Source organism: Nyctereutes procyonoides, unplaced genomic scaffold (genome assembly GCF_905146905.1).
Source record: "Nyctereutes procyonoides isolate TBG_1078 unplaced genomic scaffold, NYPRO_anot_genome, whole genome shotgun sequence".
NCBI classification, from domain to species: Eukaryota; Metazoa; Chordata; class Mammalia; order Carnivora; family Canidae; genus Nyctereutes; species Nyctereutes procyonoides.
Genome location: NW_026575147.1, coordinates 235697 through 254287, shown reverse-complemented (window position 1 = coordinate 254287; position 18591 = coordinate 235697). Strand labels below are relative to the sequence as shown.

General features: G+C 39.3%; 1 protein-coding gene across 1 annotated transcript in view; it reads left to right on the top strand.

Moving 5' to 3' along the window:
* DNAH6 (dynein axonemal heavy chain 6) overlaps window positions 1–18591 on the top strand; it is a 242056-nt gene that overhangs the window by 72061 nt on the left and 151404 nt on the right. The window contains exons 19-29 of the mRNA XM_055312464.1: window positions 959–1171; window positions 2072–2164; window positions 4215–4334; window positions 6608–6788; window positions 8579–8675; window positions 11556–11775; window positions 14646–14810; window positions 14895–15008; window positions 16568–16693; window positions 16777–16932; window positions 17471–17632. Coding sequence (XP_055168439.1) covers window positions 959–1171; window positions 2072–2164; window positions 4215–4334; window positions 6608–6788; window positions 8579–8675; window positions 11556–11775; window positions 14646–14810; window positions 14895–15008; window positions 16568–16693; window positions 16777–16932; window positions 17471–17632 — 1647 coding nt within the window. The remainder of the gene's footprint in view (window positions 1–958; window positions 1172–2071; window positions 2165–4214; window positions 4335–6607; window positions 6789–8578; window positions 8676–11555; window positions 11776–14645; window positions 14811–14894; window positions 15009–16567; window positions 16694–16776; window positions 16933–17470; window positions 17633–18591) is intronic.

Here is an 18591-nt window from a genome sequence, read left to right as displayed (position 1 = left end):
TCTATCTTAGCCAGGCACTATGTTCCTTGTTCTCAGATTGCTGACCTTCACAGGTGTTCCTGCCCCTCCTCTAGTTGTAGTAATGAGTTAGATGTTTTTCTTTCCCTCTCCCACAAATAGAACTTTTATTTTCCCAGCCTATTTCTCCCAGTATATACAGAAATCTACAATGGGTTATCTATCACAATGCCTTGAAATGACAGTATTTGTTGTTCATTTCCCTGACATTAAGTCTTTTGTTCTCTAGGGAAACTAGGAGAAATGGGCTGATTAGTTTTACAATCCTGACTGCTATGTCCCTCTCCTAGCCAGCTCATAAGGTTCACTTTCTTAGGATGCTCCCCAATCTTCCCTGTGAACACCTCTATATTTGAAGCCCCCAGGGACTTTACACTCTCATGCTACCTACCCTATGCTCACTCCTTAGCAATTTATTTTTAAAATTTAGCTGAATTTTCCTACTAGCTTAAATGGTAACCCAAAGCATCTGTCCTAGGTAAGCAAATTCTCAAGTCCTATTTTTTTTTTACTTTGGAGAAATTCACAGATACCAGTCTTTCCCCAAATTTTGAGTTGGTTGGTTGCCCTGCAACCTCAATTTTTTTGATGGACAGAGTATTCTTTTTTTGTAAGAGTACGAGTGGTGTTCTTTCCAGTTCTCTACATTCCTAAATTGAAACAGAAATCTTGAGCTATGTTTTTAAGATAGGAGAGGTGGGGAGGGGGATGGGGTTACTGGGTGATGAACATTAAGGAGGGCACTTGATATTATAGGCACTGAGTGTTATATGCAACTGATGAATCACTAAATTCTACCCCTGAAACTAATAATATGTTAAATAAAATAAATAAATAAACAAATATTTAAAAAGAAATAAAAAAAAAAGAAATAACCTTGTATATCTATGGTCAAAAAAAGACAAAAATCATGGTGTCTTTAAGAATGTTTGCTTTCCAGCTTCCAGTTATCATTGACTTGAGGAACCCAACTTTGAAGCCAAGACATTGGGCAGCTATTGAACAAACAGTTGATGCCTCCTTAGTGGACCTTGAAATTCCATTAACCTTGGAGAAGCTCTCCGAGTTGCATGTTTTTGACTTTGGTCAAGAAATCCAGGACATTTCTGGACAAGCTTCTGGAGAAGCTGCCTTGGAAACAATTCTTAAAAAGGTAAACCTGAAGAATGTGTTCTGAAGATCAGGGAGTGTAAAGGTTTTCATATTCAGTGTGAAGATCACCAACTTTTGATTCATCTAGATGGGTTTTCAGCATTGCAGCTCTCACCCTCCTGTTATCAGTCATCCTTCTGTTGTTTCCTTTCATTTATTATCATTATTATTATCAGTAGCAGTTTTATCATTATCTTCTTTCTACTTAGCTTACAGCCCACTTTGATGACAACGAAGTTTGAAATTTGCATAGTTCTATAAAAAACCACATTCTAAGGAAAATCTTTTATACCAAAATGCACCATCTTTCAAACTACCAGATAGAACTAACAGTGTGAAATGCTACAAGACATTAAAGATGGGTAGCCCAGGTGGCTCAGCAGTTTAGCGCCGCCTTCAGCCCAAGGTGTGATCCTGGAGACCTGGGATCAAGTCCCACGTCAGGCTCCCTGCAAGGAGCCTGCTTCTCCCTCTGCCTGTGACTCTGCCTCTCTCTCTCTCTCTCTGTCTCTCTCTCTCTGTCTCTCATGAATAAATAAATAAAATCTTTAAAAAAAAAGACATTAAAGAAACTTCCCTACTTAAGCTACTTACCTCCTTACCCTAAAAATACACACATAGCTACAAATCACTTGTGTAAAAAGAAATATTTTCCTTATTTTTAAAACATAAAGTGGTAAGGGATACACATTAACATATCAAATTATTCATATGTATGAATGCTCATCAATAAAATTTAGCATATCTGTATCATTTAATTAAGAAGAGAATTTTAAGAATTTTAAAGGCAGGAAAGAGGAGAATGGGATAATTATGGAGTTTTCACTTATTTTATTATATATGCATTTGTTGAGTAAACACAAATGAATTTAGGTATTCTAAAACTTGAATTATTTCTAAGGTGGAAGATTCTTGGAAAACAACTGAATTCGTCATTCTCCCTCATCGTGACTCCAAAGATGTGTTTATCCTGGGCGGCACTGATGACATACAGGTAGGTTACTGGGTTATTGAAAACCCATGGGAGGGGATCCCTGGGTGGCTCAGCAGTTTAGGACCTGCCTATGGCCCAGGGTGCGATCCTGGAGTCCTGGGATTGAGTCCCACATCAGGCTCCCTGCTTGGAGCCTGCTTCTGCCTCTGCCTGTGTCTCTGCCTCTCTCTCTCTCTCTCTCTCTCTCTCATGAATAAATAAATAAAATCTTTAAAAAAAAATGAAAAGAAAAGAAAACCCATGGGAAATATTGGTCAGACCTACTCCTGAATCTCCTATGGGAAATTATGGTGAAGGAATGAAATATAAGAGTTAGTAAATAAGAAGAAATCTAATTAGAAAGGTAAAATATGAATATGAATAATTGATAGGGATGCTAATACATATTTAGCAAAGCTATATATATGTTAATATTATAATCCTATAGCTAACAGTTGAAGAATTTTGAAAAACAGGAGGGGATCCCTGGGTGGCTCAGCAGTTTAGCACCTGCCTTTGGCCCAGGGTGCAATCCTGGAGTCCCAGGATCAAGTCCCGCGTCGGGCTCTTGGCATGGACCCTGCTTCTCCCTCTGCCTGTGTCTCTGCCTCTCTCTCTCTCTCTCTATGTCTATCATAAATAAGTAAATAAATCTTTAAAAAAAAGAATTTTGAAAAACAAGAGATAATTTATGGCTGAAGTGATCACAGAATCCTTGCTAGACCAGCAAAGACATGCTGGACCTTAAAGAATAAATGAGATTTGACATATATAGATGAGAATGAAGAGCATTTCAAACCATTTAAATGAGGCAGAGAAACACGAACAAGCATTTCAGATTGATAGCACACTGAAAAACTAAGTTCACTTGAATTTTTTGAGATTAGGAGTAGATGGCCATGCTCTATGAACAACAAAAGAAAATAAATCTGGGGCACCTGGGTGGCTCAGTTGGTTAAGCATCTGCCTTTGGTTCAGGTCATGATACTGAGGTCTTGGAATTGATCCCTACATGGGGCTCCCTACGCAGAGGGAGCCTACTTCTCCCTCTACCTCTGCTCTTCCTCCCTGCTCATGCTCTCTCTCTAATAAATAAAATCTGAAAGAAAGAAAGAAAGAAAGAAAGAAAGAAAGAAAGAAAGAAAGAAAGAAAGAAAGAAAGAAAAGAAAGAAAGAAAAAGAAAAGAAAGAAATCTAACCTATGTATTTGCAATATTCTTAGTGATTTAAAATTCAAAGACACATTTGTTTACCAAAAGGATCTGTGTCTTCTGGCCTAATTTAAAAAGTAAAGTCCTGGCCCATTTGAATGTAACCCACACCAGAAGTAGAGATGACATGGCTTTGCCAGGAGTAGGATGGAAGAGCAAGACCAGATGTCATGCTGGGCAGTAGATGGGAGAGCAAACCTGCAATGGAAATCAGGCAGTGTGAGGCCAAGTGATGCTAGGTCACGGGGCTTTGGTCTCAAGAAATTTATAATTTAAATAGAATGATTAAAATCCTTTAAATTGGCATATACATTTTTTAGAATGCATATGTCTGTGAGGGTTGCTGCAGTGTTAGAGAAAAAGTAAAGGAAGAACGTAGAGGGAAAATGGTTTTTAATTGTTCTGAGCTTGATATGAATGAGTTCAATTTCAGCCTTCAAGATACTTGAGATAAAGTGATGTTTCATTGGATAGAGAAGATACCTAATTTTGCAAGTTTTGAGTACTTTGAGAAATAAAGGCCTACATGACCAAATGGTATAAAGAAGTACCAGATACCTAAAAGTAGGAGGAGAGAGGAGGAAAATATTGAACCAAACAAAAATCATGTGCCATTAATTGTACAGAAACAGCCAAGATTTGGCAATCAAAAGTCTCTTGGTGACATTTGAAAGAACATCACAGTGGGTTGTGAGCTATCATGAAGTGGATGAGAAAGGGAAGTGGGTGGGTAGGAAACAGTGGGTGGAACTAAGCTATTTATTCAAAAAGTTGGCTTTTCAGTGGATTCTTGTAATTAAACATCTGTAATTATCTTTGAGAGCACAAACACATGATGCTGCATGTTTTCTTTTTTAAAGGTCCTTCTTGATGACAGCACCATCAACATTGCAACCATTGCCTCATCACGTTACGTTGGTCCATTGAAAACTCGAGTGGATGACTGGCAGAAACAACTTGCTTTATTTAATCAGACACTGGTGAGTGAAGGCGATTTCAATTCATGTGCTCAGAGAATTGGAGAGCCATAGTACCTTAGAAATCATTTCTTTAGTCACTAAAGTATGATGTAGTTTAGAGATAAGATTTAATTGTTGACATTTTGTTATATTCAGAATGTAAGAAAAATGCAAATATATAGCACTCTTCTTTATATGATTTTGCTATCTCTCTTGTATTAGTTATTATTGCCATGAAACAAAATACCACAAATTTGGTGAAATGAAAAGTCTATATTTATTATTCCTCGGTTTCTGTGGGTCAGGAGTTCATATGTGGCTTAACTGAGTCTCCTAGTTAGGGTCTCACAAAAGTTCAATCAAGATGTGGGGCAGGGTTTGGCTCTCATCAGAGGTTCAACTCAAGGAGGATCCACTTTCAAGCTCACTCAGGTTGTTGGCAAAAATTATTTCCTCACAATGTTGGGACTAAGGGCTTCAGTTTCTTGCTGGCTGTCAGCTGGAGGTCATCTTCAGCTCCTATATGTTGCCCACATTTTTTTTTGTTTATTTATAAATCTATGGTTTTATCAAGACAAAACTGATCAGCATGGGATGAAGTTTACATTTAAACAAAATTTTCACAGAAACCTAACACATGCCTGAAAAGATTTTATAATGGAGTTCTAGAAGTAGATCTAGATGAAGTGAAGCACTGATAGGTATCATGATTCAAGATAGCATTTTGAGTATTAATTAATTAAGATAAAAAATTTTGTTCTGTGTTTTAAAAGTGACCACTATCCCATTATGAAAGTTTAATCTTCTGAGACCAGAGTTTTTGAAATCATTCAGCTCTTGAAATGAGTCAATGAACTTGTGCTGTCAGTGACTGAACCCTGCCACCAATGTCTGAAACCATTCAAAGTTCAAAAAACAGAGAGGCTCCAAGAGTTTTTCCCCCTTAGAACATGAGCCCTTGCCTTTCCCTACTCTCATTCCCCCTGTACCATTTTCTTCCTCTCCCTAAGTACTTCAGTCAGTTGATATTATAACGTCATAACTGGAAAAGAAAGAGTCTTCTTGTCAATGAGAAGAATTAGAATTAGTATCTGTAATAACAGTCTTCCTGTGCATACAATCCAGTGACTTTCCCTCCTCAGCCAATTTCCATCCCAAAATGCAGCTTTGGTAACTTATTAACTGGCTTTAACCTTGCTGGCAACAACATTAAGCTCAGGTAGGGAACACTCTGGCTTCTAAGCCTCAATCATTCAAGCTTTTAGACCACCTCTCACAGTGCCACAACAATCTCATATTTATTGGAAAAGCATGCAATGTTGCTTGAAGTCCGCTTGGTGCCCTTCCTTGTGGTACACCTTTCCTTTTTATTTTATTCTACCTCAGACTATCCCATAGTAGAACAAAGAACCCACTTACACTGACTTTACTTTGTTCCCAGCCTATCTCTTTCTTAGACGTCAGATTTTTAGCTTGATTTATGTTTAGATTTCTAAATATTCTAATATGAAAGGCTATCTGGGAAATAATAAAGGCACTAAGTAGGAAAAGATAATTTGTGCCAAACTTGTGTCATAGAGATCATTTTCAGGAATCCACCCTCTTTGATGAACACCTTATAATCTGACCCTGGCCAGCCTCCTCTACTGATGAGTGGGCCCGATGAGGAGAGGGACTACAGAGCAAAGTAATGTTTTCATAGAGGGTTCTTTTAAAAAGTGCCAAATAGGACTTTCCAAAGAATTAACTGTCTGGAGTGGTTGTGACATCAGTTCTCAAGCATAACCCCTAAATCCAGAATGAGAAGAGAGAAATTTTCGCAGATGTTGGGCCTACACATGCAATGGCAGGAGGTAGAGAAGACAATGAGAATTACCATTCTGACAGTGCATTTCTGGTTTCTTCGATAGTAGTGACTACCTCTAAGGGGAGAGGCATTGGTTGATTTTCTTCTTCCTCCATTCCTCTGTACCTACTGCATGTTCTGTCACAAGCAAATTTTACTTCTCTGATTGAAGAAAATGAATCATATTTCTTTTCTAAAAAGAGAGAGAGAAGAATATAGATATAACTGGGGGGGGATGGTAGACTCATTATAATTCTGCCTAGTATAACATGGATTGAAATTAGGCTGCAGGGAGTCTTGGACCTTTTAAGGAGGTTTCATCTCAAAGAACCTGTGAGAAGTCCCCAAAATGAAAAAGATATAGTGAGTCCCCATGTAATTATTTTTAATGTGACTATGTTTTCAGTTCAGGATTAAAAATTTGGTAATGCCTGTATTTTTCTCCTAGGAAGAGTGGCTGAACTGCCAAAGAAATTGGCTATACCTGGAAAGTATTTTTAATGCTCCAGATATTCAGAGGCAATTGCCTGCCGAAGCTAAGATGTTCCTTCAAGTGGATAAGTCATGGAAAGAAATCATGAGGAAGGTGAACCGGTTGCCTAATGCTCTTCGAGCAGCTACTCAACCAGGTATAAAACAAAAATTTAAAAAAACAAACCAAAAGACTTTACAACCATCTAAAATGATTAGCACCTGTAAGATCCTGACAATATGTGGTACACTCAATCCTTGATTCTTGTCATCATTGATGACCAGGAATATTTGTAGCATATCTGACACTTCCTGAGCAATGTGAATTGAACACTATTGTTGCGGTTGTTGTTAATTATTATCATTGTTATTATTACCTGTCAGCTGAGTTCATAGTTTTGGCACCCAAGAATCTGATTCTTTTTGCTGCTTTTATAATTCGGTTCCTGCCACAGAGAATCAGTGATGCTTGCATGACACAATTTGACTACAAGACATATATTCACATCCAGGTGACCTAGTCTGCTAAAGCTCTCACAGACTTGTAACCATAAAAATGTTCACATTTTATCTTTCATTAATTCATGAAAAACATTTAAAAATATTACCACAAATTATGATTCTAATCTCAAGGTTGAAATGTGTTTAAATAAGTTCTGTTTCTAGGGATATGGAATCAATGCTTTGGTGCATGCATATACATGGTTATTGAACTTTATCAAAGCTCAGCAAGCTTGCTTGTTGTTCTGCAACATATGACCTTTCCTGGTGAATACCTCCGGATAACTTCCCTGTCAAGCAGAAGCAGCCTGATGGGCTATGCTCTTTGCCCAAAGAGTCTTACGTAAAAACAGAAACAGAAAGGAAAAACTATATGGTGTGAACAGAATTGAAAACTTTTAAACTTTGGGCCTCGGAAGGTCACCCACATTCCTTGACTCCTAGCCATCTTCCAGCCAGCAACTGAATCACTTCAGCCTCTGCTTCTGTCCTAACATCTCCTGCTCTGTCTCTGACCATCTTGCCTCCCTCCTAGAAGAACCCCTGTGATTACATTGGGCACACTAGATAATCCAAGATAGCCTCCCCATCCCATGATCATTGGTCACATCTCCCAACTTCCTTTTTCCATATAAACTAACATATTCTCAGGTTCTGGGGAATAGGACACAAACATCCCTGAGAGTACTTTATTCTGCCTACCACATGCATATTCAAACCTTTTGCTGCAAAAATACTAATGTGTGTGATTACAGAGTACTGCTGCAGTCTCCACTGGACTTGTTATGTAAAAGCCTTTGAAATTTAAAAAATATATATGATTCTTAAATATATATGGCCTTGGGATTTCAGAGAAAGAAGTGAGGATCTATATATGTCATTTCAGGTGATGATGAAGCTATGAAGGAAAATAGCATAACGGGCTACAGAACAGCTGGGGGCTGCTGTGTGTGTGTGTGTGTGTGTGTGTGTGTGTGTGTTTGATGGAGGGCTGTTTTGACAGAGTGGCTTTTGAGCAGAAAGTATTAGGAAAGAGGGAATGAGACGTGTGCAAATCTGAGGGAGGGTGTGAAAGGCAGAAGAACAAAGGTGAAGACCCAAGATGACATTGTACTTAGCACACAGAACGGTTTGTGCTTGGGTTTGGCTTTGGTTCATGCATTCCCAGCCCCTTAAAAGTGGGGGATGTCAGGTAAAAAATAAAAAATGTTTCAGGTTGAATACTTGTCTGTCCGTGGTAAATACTGAAATTAACATTAGATCATGTTATTAAAAGTAATAGTTAATATTGTTAGCCAACTTCCCCCAATTTAGATTTCTTCTCAAATAAAACCAAAGCTTTGAAGAATGCTAATGCCATATTTTACTTCCACTTAAAATTGTATCTCCTATTTATTTTAACACAATATAACCAGTATCTTTTCTCCCCCCCCCCCCCAACAAACAGGACTTCTGGAAACTTTTCAAAATAATAATGCATTACTTGACCAAATTCAAAAGTGTCTAGAGGCATATTTAGAATCAAAAAGAGTTATCTTTCCAAGGTAAGTTTATAAAGCAACCTATGATATTTTCTGTAGTGAAGACTATCCATTAATTTAAAAGGATATACTTAAAAACAAACTATAACCTCAAAATATCAGGGAACCAGAGCAAGAAACAAGAAAGATATCATAATTGGCTGACCAATCCAGCTTATATCTTGACTGGAGAGTGTAAGTCTCAGGGATTAAGGTAGAGTATTTGGTAAAGAATTAAGTGGTTAGGTACCCAAGGTGCTGAGGGATTCTTGGTTTCAGCATTGTTTCATTTTTGGGTGCGCACATGTGTCCCTGCCTCTGTACATGTTTACACTGATGTGAAAAGTCAGAGAACCTTGTGTTGCCTGAGCAGGTTTCTTTGGGTTAATCAATGACCTAAGAGTGTCACTGGAGAAGTTGTCCAAGAGATCATTTCACAAACTCCAAATGAAATTTTTTACTCATCTCTTTATTCCAAAAACATACTAAATGTTATGCTCAAAAAAAATGTTATGCTCAGAGCTAAAGATACAAAGAACAAGACTGGATCCCTGCCCTAATGGGGCTCATGGTTAACAGGTGGATAGTCAGGTAAATAAACCATTATAATATAATTTTATAACACCAGAATAAACTACTTGATGTTAGCCAATGATCCCAACTTCAGTCATTAGGGCACATTGTACTATAACACAGAGGATATTGGCAAAATGGATCATCTTTCCTGGTATTTTCCTGTTTGTTGTTAAGGAGTGGCCATTAATTAAGGTCTGTCCTAGGAAAAACACTGTGGCAGCCAGGGTTAGGTCCATATCTGGGTTACTTGGTCAAGAGGGGTTATTGCTGGGTACCAGGACAGGGTATGTGTGTACATGAGAAATCCAAGACCCGGAAGATTTGGTTGAGTTTTCACAGAAGTGGTCAGGCTTTAAAGAATACACACAAATCTTACTAAAACATCATTCAGGTGACATGGAGAAAGGTAGAAGAATCTGAGGTTTGGAATGTGCCTTTTGTCTGTCTTACTCTTAAATCAGTGATTCCCAATTTGAGTCTCCCAAAGCCGGAGAAAATCTATATACTACTTTTGATTTCTTTGTGTCTTTTGGAAGATTTATAAGCATTATCTCAAAGAATATAAAATGAAATTCAGGGGGCCTGGATGGCTCAGTCAGTTAAGTGTCCAACTCTTGGTTTCAGCTCAGGTCATGATCTCAGGGTTCACACTCAGCCGGGCACCTGATGGAGATTCTCTCTTCCTTTTCCTTTGCCCCTTCCCCCATTCTCTTTCTATTAATTAATATATCACGGTTGGGAAGCCTGGGTGGCTCAGTTGTTGAGCATCTGCCTTTGGCTCAGGTCGTGATCCCGGGTCCTGGGATTGGGTTCACATTGGGCTTCCTGCATGGAGCCTGCTTCTCCTTCTGAGTATGTCTCTGCCTCTCTCTGTATGTCTCAAATAAATAAATAAATAAATAAAGTCTAGGTTTTGGCTTTGTGCTGCTTTAGACATTCTTGAGCACATCTCTTGGAGTACTGGCAAGAAAACTGGAAACAGTTTACCTATGATATTAAAAGCAAAAAGCTTCAGCTTTTATTTGTTCTTTTGCTTAGAACTACATAAACTGGGTCTGCTACGTGTATTAGGCTCTATGTGGTATTGGTTTCACCCTGCAGACCTTAATGAAGACATACTGTGAGCTGCAGACCAAGTTAGCTTCTGGGGATACAAGATGAATACAGTACTGTTCCAGATTTCACAGGGCTCATGGTCCAATCTTCATAGTTATCTGTTTCTTTAGTTTAAAAAGAAGCATGGGCACAAATTAATTATTACTGGATGGTAAAGAAGCAGGACTTATAAGAGTCCAACCAGTAGCATCTTTATTTCTAACTAATAACTGTCTTTGCATTCCCTGCTGGGAGCTGGTTTCTTCCTGCCCCTGGACAAAATTTTGAGCAGACCTCTGAATTTTCTGGTCATTCTCAAATAATAAAAACAAACACATCTTGTCACCTCAACCCTATAAATGATCTTTAATAATCAAACTCTAAACTTCTTTTAAAGTGAAAGCTTCCCCTTTCCCTGCCCAGGTCTGTTGCAGGTCTAAAGGCTTTAGTGTTGATGAGGGTATATGGTAAATCAACCCTCCCCTCTCCCTATTAGGTTTCTGAGACTCTAGGTTTGGGGCAAGGAGAAGAGAGGCAAGGCAGCAGAGCAGCCTGACTGGACTGGTGCATATCTGGCCCCCTCTCTTCGACATGGGGACTGTCATGGGCTCTTTACCATTCATTCCCTCCAAAACCTAGGGATCTCTCATAGTGAAGATCCAGAAGTGAAATGTCTTCTCTGGCCAGGCCCTTATCCCTCTCCCTCATCCCTCAGCACCCACACAGGCCCCTTCCCCAATTCTTTTCCTACAGTGTCTTCATGTCTCCAAATGGCTCTGGTGGGCAAGATCACAGAAAATCCCATGTAGGTTACACCAGCATGGCCCACGTGTGGATATTCACAGACCCAAATAAAGCTCCTCTAACCACCTATCCATCTACCCAACACATTAGGTGTTGAAAGCAGGTAGGTGTAAGGTGTTAAGGCTAGATTCTAGGGAAAACTAACATATCTTCACTCTAGAACAAATCAGTGTCATAGCAAGAGCTAGCATTTTCTATAATTTTTTGAAAAAAATTATATGTATCAGGCACTAATTCTAGATGTCTGAGATGCATCCACACTAGTCTCTATAGCAATTGTATTTAGAGACATGTGATCTCCCCAGAAATCCAGGACCAGTAGGTTGGAGGTTCAAGAAATCAGTGACTGAGAAAGAGATTTATCTTTCATGTCTACATAAGGCTTTCCTTCACTTTCAAGTTACATTTTAAGTATTTTCTTTAATCCAGATTTTACTTCTTGTCAAATGATGAACTTCTGGAGATTCTGGCCCAAACACGAAATCCCCAAGCTGTGCAGCCACACTTACGGAAATGCTTTGACTCCATTTCAAAGCTAGAATTTGCTCTCATGCCTCCTACTGAAGGAAAAATTCTTGGTGTGGAAGGAGAGCCAGAAAAGGTTTACACTAATGATATTTTAGCGATGCTATCACCAGAAGGAGAACGGGTGAGGTGCTTTTTGTTTAGAATTCTTTACAGGGAAGCTTTGTTGCCATTCTAGGGTTAAGGGTAGAAGTTTCCTCTTTGTCACTCTAAAGCAATTCATCAAGGGCTACGGCATCGCACTCTGTGGGCTCAGCAGTTTCAGAGATAACCAAGATGAAATTCTTGGCCACAAAGAGCTCTAGTGGAGATATGGTCAAACAAATGTTTAAGAAGTACCACGGTTGGGGGGATCCCTGGGTGGCTCAGCAGTTTGGCGCCTGCCTTTGGCCCAGGGTGCGATCCTGGAGTCCCGGGATCGAGTCCCATGTCGGGCTCCTGGCATGGGGCCTGCTTCTCCCTCTGCCTGTGTCTCTGCCTCTCTCTCTCTCTGTGTCTAAAATAAATAAATGAAAGAAAGAAAGAAAGAAAGAAAGAGAGAGAGAGAGAAAGAAAGAAAGAAAGAAAGAAAGAAAGAAAGAAAGAAAGAAAGAAAGAAAGAACCACAGTTGGGAATGTGAACTGGTACAGCCACTCTGGAAAACTGTGTGGAGGTTCCTCAAAGAGTTAAAAATAGACCTGCCCTACAAACCCAGCAATTGCACTGCTGGGGATTTACCCCAAAGATACAGATGCAGTAAAATGCCTGAACACCTGCACCCCAATGTTTATAGCAGCAATGTCCACAATAGCCAAATTGTGGAAGGAGCTTTGGTGTCCATTAAAAGATGAATGGATAAAGAAGATATGGCATATGTATACAGTGGAATATTACTCAGCCATTATAAACGACAAATACCATTTGCTTCAATGCAGATGGAACTGGGGGGTATTATGCTGAGTGAAATAAGTCAATCGGAAAAGGACAAACATTATATGGTCTCATTCATTTGGGGAATATAAAAAATAGTGAAAGGGAATAGAAGGGAAGGGAGAATAAATGGGTAGGAAATATCAGAAAGGGAGACAGAACATAAAGACTCCTCTAACTCTGGGAAACGAACTAGGGGTGGTGGAAGGGAAGGAGGGCAGGAGGTGAGGCTGAATGGGTGACGGGCACTGAGTGGGGCACTTGATGGGATGAGCACTGGGTGTTATTCTGTATGGTGGCAAATTGAACACCAATAAAAAATAAATTTATTATTTAAAAAAATAAATAAAATTTCACAAAGAAAAAAATAGTGAAAGGGAATAAAGGGGAAAGGAGAGAAGATGAGTGGAAAATATCAGAAAGAAGGACAAAACATGAGAGACTCCTAACTCTAGGAAACGAACCTGGTAGTGGAAGGGGAGGTGGGCGGGGGGTTGGGGTGACTGGGTGACAGGCACTGAGGGGGGCACTTGATGGGATGAGCACTGGGTGTTATGCTATATGTTGGCAAATTGAACTCCAATAAAAAATAAAAAAATAAAAATAAATTAAAAAAATAAAAAGAAACACACTTTAACATTCAAAAAGAAGAAGAAGAAGAAGAAGTAGTAGTAGTAGTAGTAGGAGTAGTAGTAGTACCACCACAGTTGGGCAGCCCCAGTGGCACAGCGGTTTAGCGCCACCTTCAGCGGGGCTGAAGTCCCACGTCAGGCTCCCTGCATGGAGCCTAATTCTCTCTCTGCCTGTGTCTCTGCCTCTCTCTCTCTCTCTGTCTGTCATGAATAAATAAATAAAATCTTTTTTTTTTAAAAAAAGAAGTACCATAGTAAATGCAATGACAGAAGTATATGCTTTATTCTTGGGAACAGAGTAGAGATAACTGGAGGCCTTACTGCCTTACTCAACTCTCCGCAAGAGGCAGAAGAGTGAACTGGTTAAGAGTGCCAGTTCTACTGTCGAGCCACCTGGATTCAAGTCCTATCTCTTAACCTCATCTATAAAATGAAGAATAGTAATAGTGCCTGATTAATGAGATACTGAGGATTTTCAAGTAGTACATTATGTAGATTACTTAGAACTGTATCCAGTGGGTGCTATGAAAGTGGTAGTTGTCACTGCTGGCAGTAGTGTCTCCAGGACACTGCACAATGCCTAGTATATAGTAAACACCAAGTAAGTGAATGCATTCTCCTATGGAGACCCACAGGACTTCACAGAGAAGAATCTCTCTCCCTCTCTCTCTCTCTCTCTCTACCTCCCCCTTCTCCTCCCTGTACACTTCTCTCTCTCTCTCTCTCTCTCTCTCTCACACACACACACACACACACTCACACACACAGGCAGCCAAAGAAGGTGGAACATAGACATAGGAGGGAGAACATTCCATACAGAGGAAACGTGTGGGGAAATGCCAAGGATTTCAGTCCAGTTAGAGCAAGAGATGTGTTCATGGGAGTGGTAGAAACCTGTAAACATTTTACTTGTCCTGAATTGGCCCTTTTGCAAAGGAATTCACCCATCACTAGTGCAGAAGCAGAGAAAAGGGAAGACCATGGCTAGTATCCAGGGAAAACATGAAAGTTAAAAGGAGGGTGAAAGAAGAACTAAGACACCCAGGCAAGCAGGGCAGTCAGGTCATTGGAAGTCCAAGAAATAAATATGAGGACTGAAAAGCATCAATTGGACTTGACAGTTGAAAGAACATTGGTAACCTTAATGACCTTAACAGGTTTAGAGGAACAGTTAGGGGCAAAAATCAAATGGCAGTAAGTAGGAAAAGAGAGTGAAGGAATTCATGTAGTCAGTCATATATACTCCTTTTTTTCAGGAATTTGGCTCCAAAGAGAAGCAGTTAAAAAAAAAAGAGGGGGTAAGGAGAGATCTGTAGAGTGGGATATCAATAGAAGGTTCTAGTATTTGTGGTTAGGCTTCAGTGTTTCAGGGTTCTGTTATAGAAGCACAGAGGATATATGGCTGGCAGGTCCCACACGGAACATGTTGTCATTGCTCTGATTATCTTCTAGGTTAGCTTAGGAAAAGGCTTGAAGGCCCGGGGCAATGTGGAGGAATGGCTTGGTAAAGTGGAAGAAGCCATGTTCGTGTCTCTGCGTCGCCTGTGCAAAGCTGCCATCGCTGACTATCAGGCGAAACCAAGGACAGACTGGGTGATTGCTGGCCACCCTTCTCAAGTAACTTACACTCCTTAAATTTCCACCTCTGAATCTGTTTTTGGTGAGATGCATCACACATTTAAGGATGATGTTTCCATGCAGGTGATCCTGACCATTTCTCAGATCATGTGGTGCCGTGATTTGACTGAGTGTTTGGAAAGAGAAGGTGGTAATCACATAGAGGCCCTGGAAGATTTTGAGAAAGTAAACTTTGAGGTGAGATTTTTAACAAGGTGACATTGAACATATTGCTGTACAGGATGGTCTCGTTAGTGGGTTGTTTGGGGGGTTTTTTTGGTATGGTTAATGCAAAGAACTTTTAATGCTCTGACATGACTTAGAAAGCTTTGGGGTTCTTACTAAAACCATTTATGCTCAGGTTTTCTTAAGGATACTACCTTGATATTTTTTAAGTATTTATAAGACATTAAAATAGGAGGAAAAGATAAAGAGGAAAATCTCAAGATTATAATGGCTTGCTACATTTAAGGAGACTGTATTTAGTAGGTCTTGAATATCTCTCACAGACATTTATTCAATTCAGGAAAACGCCAGGACTTGTGTCATTTCTATTCTTAGGCTCAAGATGTGCTTTTCTACTATTCTAGAGAATCCTGAGGCAGCCAATAAAACAATAAACTACTGAATCCAAATACCATTCTTCAAGAATTTTTAACCTATAGTTCGGAAATGCCATTTTACAGCTATGCCTAATCTTTATTTCCAAATTTAATTCTATTTCCAAGCAAAGTTGCATGTCTTAAAAATCATCTTTGAAACAGAAATGGAAAGAAACAACCCTCTTCAGCTGAGAGAACACTATCTCTTGAGGACCTCTTAGAATTTCATGTCACAAAGCCACAGAGGAGAGAAAAGACTCTATATGGAAAGTTCCCTTGACCTCTGTGTAGAGGTGGTCCCTGATTAAAGTCAGTATAAGCGAAAATTCAGCATAGCAGCTCAAGGCTTCAAAGACACTGCCCTCCTTTGAAAAAGATTGAACCTTGGGGCACCGGGGTGGCTCAGTCAGTTAAGCATCCAACTCTTGGTTTTGGCTCAGGTCATTGCCTCAGGGTCATGAGATCCAGCTCAGCGCTCAGCAAGTAGTCAGCCTGGAATTCTTTCCCCCTCCTTCTCTCTCCCCCTCTGCTCCTCCCCTCTCCCCACCATGTGCTCTTGCGCACTCTCTCTCTAAAATTAAAAAAAAAAAAATTTTATTCTTTTAAAACGAAAAAGATTGAGTCATTTAGGTGAAAATTGGGAGCACAATCTGTCCAAAAATGCTCTCATTCAGTCAATTATTAGCTTATTTAAAATGCTCAGGTTTTCTGATTATCAACGGAAAAACTACCCCTGAAAATGAGGAGTGCCTCCTTAATCATATTTAATTTTTAGGGAGAACAGTCTTCTCTAGAGACATCATCACGTAGTTAAGAGCATGGTCTTTCCTCGAGGTTTTGTCACTTCATAACTGTGTGACTGCCACCAAGTTACTTACCCTCTCAGATCTTTAGTTTTTCTCTAGTGTAAAATAAGGACAAAGATAGTATGTACTTCATAGAAGTCATCTAGGAATTAAGTAAGTTAAACTTTTGTCCTGTTTGGTCACAGAATTATAGATTCTTTTTTTTTTAGAATTATGGATTCTTAAGATTAGTTTTGACAAATTTCAAATCCAAATTTAATAGTAAGAAACAGAAAAAATAGTAAAAAAATAGATATGTAAGCTGATTTTCTAAAATTAATAATGACAATTTTTCTTTTTTGATTTGTAGAGATTAAATGCCCTGGCAGTGATAGTTCGAGGCAGTCTTCCAAAATTACATAGAAACATCATAACTGCCTTAATTACTATTGATGTACATGCAAGAGACATAGTCACCGAACTTGTTCAAGCCAAGGTAACTTATATTTAAGTAAAATCATATTTTTCTTCCTGAAATTAGTGTACCTAATATATGTATCATTGTTATCACTCATTTAGGTAGAGGAAGTCGATTCCTTTGACTGGCAGAGACAACTGCGCTATTATTGGGATATAGATTTGGATAATTGTGTAGCTAGGATGGCACTCTCTCAGTACACTTATGGCTACGAGTATTTGGGTGCATGCCCAAGATTAGTTATTACTCCTCTCACGGTAAGTTACTGATGACTTAGGTTAAGAGTGATACAAATGCTTTCTTAAAATAGTCTTAAAAAGGGTCACCTGCGTGGCTGGGTTGGTTGTGATCTCGGGGTCCTGGCACTGAGCCTCCACATCAGGCTCCCTGCTCACCAGGAAAGTCTGCTTCTCCCTCTCCCTGTCCCTCTGCCCCTGCTTGTGCTCTCTCTCACTCCCTCTCTATCTCTCAAATGAATAAATAAAATCTTTTTTTAAAATAGTCTTGAATAATAAATAAATAAATAAATAAATAAATAAATAAATAAATAAATAAATAAAATAGTCTTGAAAAGTTCCATCTAACCTTAACTCTTCAAAGGATTTGCCATGAATCCATCTTTGTGAAGCAGAGATTTGCATCATTAATCATGTGCCTGGATCTTTGAGTATATTTCAATTGCTGTAAAACCTTTCATAGAAAATAATGACCCTCCTCCTGTACAAAGGAAGGGACTTATAAATATGTGGCTTGAGTCAGCTCCCTTCAGTAATGACAATTTATGCACTTCTCCAGGATCGCTGTTACCTTTGCCTCATGGGAGCGTTGCAGCTTGATCTGGGAGGTGCGCCAGCTGGTCCTGCTGGCACTGGAAAAACAGAGACAACCAAAGACCTAGCTAAAGCTCTTGCCATCCAGTGTGTGGTCTTCAACTGCTCCGATGGTTTGGACTACAAGGTACAGTCCCAGCCTCTGAACACTAACATTAAGTGCTTTATGGGCTTTCTCACTTGCAACATGGCCTAACCAAAAAAAAAAAAAAAAAAGGAGAGAAGGGGTGATGGCAAGCAAGGGGAAACTAGTAGGACAAGGGATAGTCAAAGTGGGTTAAATAGAGCAAGGGAAAAGAGTCAACACAAAGTGGGCTGAGTGGTCTAGGTAGGAATCAAGGCCATTGGGCGGTCTACCAAATGGAGGCAAAATTAAAAATCTGTTCATGTCACTGAGTAGAAAGAAGTGATATGAGATACAAGATATAATAGGGAAATCTTGGAATAAGGAACATGCTTACAGGAAGAGATGAGCAATTCAAAGAGTTGTGTACTGAAAATGAAATAGGGGGCACCTAGGTACTCAGTGGTTGAGCATCTGCCTTTGGCTCAGGTTGTGATCCTGGGGTCTTGGAATCAAGTGCCACATTGGGCTCCCTGCAGGAAGCCTGCATCTTTCTCTTCCTATGTCTCTGCCTCTCTCTGTGTGCCTCTCATGAATGAATAAATAAAATATTTTTTTAAAAAAGAAAGAAAGAAAATGAAATAGGTAGGAGGTGAGAATTCATGGTAAGATTTTTCAGTATAGTAGTTCTCAAAGTTTTTGGTCACAGGACCCCCATGCCTTATTCCCCCTCTAGGTTTTCACAACACAAAGTAGCATATTAAACACTTTATGAAGTCTCACAGTTAGGAAACCTCTTTAGCTTTATTTAATTCACCAAATCTGGGATATTTTGACCATGGGTGCCTTTTGGCCACTAACCCACAGAGCTGGTAGTCTCATTTTTCTGAAAGTTACGTCAATGCCTATATAACGCCCAAATTTAGAAAATAATCATTTAAATTGTTCAAGTAAATTGTAATTCATTTATTCTTACAGAGTGAATCATACTTATTTTTCAGAAGCATCTTCAGAAATTGGTG